The sequence below is a fragment of the Eutrema salsugineum genome, unplaced genomic scaffold (genome assembly GCF_000478725.1).
Source record: "Eutrema salsugineum unplaced genomic scaffold, Eutsalg1_0 scaffold_5, whole genome shotgun sequence".
NCBI lineage: Eukaryota > Viridiplantae > Streptophyta > Magnoliopsida > Brassicales > Brassicaceae > Eutrema > Eutrema salsugineum.
Window position 1 is genome coordinate 2,076,575 of NW_006256612.1, and position 2,702 is coordinate 2,079,276.

The window sequence follows — 2,702 nt, forward strand, 5'->3', positions numbered from 1 at the left end:
CGAAAACAATTCTTATAAATATCTAAAGTTGAGAAAATAATTTAAATATTGAATGAATATATATATATATATATATATATAATTTGAATCTTTGATTTCTAATCGCAGTTATTGACAAATATTTCTTAGAGTACTGTTATTGAATTTGAAAGGTTTCCTCTAGTATTCGCAGTTAGCTAGTATGAGTCAAACATAAGCAAACCTATATCATATAAATCAACTACAATATTTAATGGAATTTCAAATATAACTTCTGAAGAATTTTTTGACTTCTTAATTTAACTCAATACATGTTTGTAGGATGTTTGACCAAAAACAAAAGTTTGTAGGATTCATCATTAGAAATAGAAAGCATGAATTGTGATTGATGACAATTTTGTTTGAATAGTTTCATGGTTCGTTTTTCTTTTGTTGATGAAAATTCGAGTTCGTTTTTCAAGATTAGTTTTCATGTTCATACACCCATGACCTAACCACCAACACCTTGGCAAGATTGGACTTTATTTATTTGACAAATTTCACATTTAATTTGCGTGTTTTGAACTTTACTTATGCCTTTTGGTTTGGTTTTAATTCTGTTTACAGGTTCTTAAATTTCAAACGAATCTATTCTTGTACTTGAATAAACAACAATAGTTTAACCATCTTCGTTCCATTGCTTAGATGCCAAAATATTAAATTTATCTTAAGAAGACCAAACTCTTTGACAAAAAAAATTATAAAGACCAAACAAAACAAATCATATAAGCATGAAACTACGCCACTTAATCAAATAGGGTATACCTGATCTCGTTTTTGGTTTGGTTTTAATTCTGTTTTATAAGTTCTCAAGTTTCAAACGAATTTATTTTTTCGGTTTAATATATTGTTTTACTTCGGATTCGATTTTAAAGAAATTGACTTTCTGATATGATGAAATTCGAGCAAACTCAAAAAAAAAAAAAAAAAAAATCAATTTAACGAATCAAGAAGCAGAAAGACGAGCAAAAAAATGTATATATCCCGATTAAATCGATCGATATTGTACTCACAGTTACATGTTATAATCAATAAAAAGAATATATAAAAAAAAAAACAAAAAACTCAGAAACAAACGTTTCTGGTCAGGCAAGAAGAACAGATCAATAATAGTCAAAATCAAGAACGGACTATTGTCTCGAAGCAGTGAAGACCGTCAAGCTCCAGAGCAAACCTCGGAGTCTTCTGCACCAAACCCATCTTATTAGTACTTGCGTTTTCCTTCTTCTCCGTTTGCGTTTGAGTTGCGGCAGGTTTGGCGGTGGCAGTAGCGGTAGCATTAAACGAAGAAGCCATAAGGTTCTTTCCCATAACCTCAACGAAGAGAGCGTCGAAGGCACTGAACATCGAATTCATGATGAGAATCAAAAGGGTAACAAACAAGAAAACAAGAGAATTTGAAGTTTCTAGATAGAGAGAGATTTTTCGAATTTTGGAAATATCTTTGTGAGTTTTTATGATTTACATTGACGATGAGGTTTTTGCTTATTATATACAACGAGACCGTGTTGGAAAATAAGGAAAGCGTGAAGAATCTGGGTGGCTTCGGTAATCAAAGTCCAAGTTGCGTTTTGGTCGCGTCAAATGCCACGCGCTTTGCGCCTTACTTGAGATTTGAGATTTGTTTTTATATACTATTTCTTTTTTCACACAAATTAAGAAATAATATAAAAAGTCTTTTATACCCTTATTAATTTACAAAAATGACTCTTAAAATTATATTTATAACTAATTTTTTGAATTTATTTTGAGGTTAAAAATAGTATTTTATGTCACAATTTATATTAATATTCTAAAACGACATTCTTTTTGAAAAAAAAAAGTGTCAAAACGACATTTTTTGTGAAACGGAGAGTGTATTTATTTTGTTTGTAAAATGGTTTGGGTAACGAATTCAGAAAAAAAGAATAATATCTATATGCAACAGAGAAGATTACTATCAATCTAATATCTATTTTTCATGTGCTGTTGACGATAAGGGTAAGAGGACTAGAACTCAACCGTTCATACTTGATATTTTTTAACCTTTTTTCAATGTTTCTTATCTTTCCGTGCGCGTAAAAATCATGTCAATTTGCAAAACTTAAAGACAAGACTTGTCAGATTCTCACATGATAAAAGTCATTTTCACAAGTAATTCAAACTCTTTTATTTCTTCCGTAATTAATGGTAACTTAAAAATACTACAAAAAAAGAAGAAGAAAAGCAATTTTTTAATAAATCATTCACCGAAATATAAAAGTAGTAGTATTTTACCCAAAAAAAAAAGATAAAGTAGTGAACTAAAAATGTGTATTCGTTTCTTTACGTGTAATCTACATGGTGAAACTTTCAAATGAAATTAACGGTGGCTTTTTCTTTAGTTAATTTTTTTTTTTATTAATAAGTTTTGAGAAAGAGGTCGAGCGTGGATAACACGCTCAAGGCAAGATGAAGATAAATCAGCCTAATCTGTCGGTCCAAGTTGGGTAGAATGAAGATAGACAATGAAAGGTCGTTATTGAATCTTAAATTGTTGCGTTGTGTTTACAAGTTGGGTCCCATCACATGCCTCGTGTTTTAGGAATGTCCGCAAGACCCAAACTTCATTTTTCGTTTTTCAAAGACTCGAAACCGAAAAAATATATGAAAATATTATTGGTTTATAACTAATGTATATTTTACTTGAATGTATATTAGATTTC

At 29.9% G+C, this 2,702-nt stretch overlaps 1 protein-coding gene across 1 annotated transcript; it reads right to left on the reverse strand.

Moving 5' to 3' along the window:
• Nucleotides 1–978: 978 nt before the first annotated feature.
• On the reverse strand, nt 979–1,482 carry LOC18991754. Its single transcript, XM_006415076.2, has one exon. It carries the CDS (start codon nt 1,372–1,374, stop codon nt 1,138–1,140), a length of 237 nt encoding a protein of 78 aa, XP_006415139.1. The 5' UTR covers nt 1,375–1,482; the 3' UTR covers nt 979–1,137.
• Between the last annotated feature and the right edge of the window lie 1,220 nt (nt 1,483–2,702).

Excerpts from the sequence above, each read along its gene's own strand:
- LOC18991754 (XM_006415076.2), bottom strand. The coding sequence starts at position 1,374 with ATGAATTCGATGTTCAGTGCCTTCGACGCTCTCTTCGTTGAGGTTATG.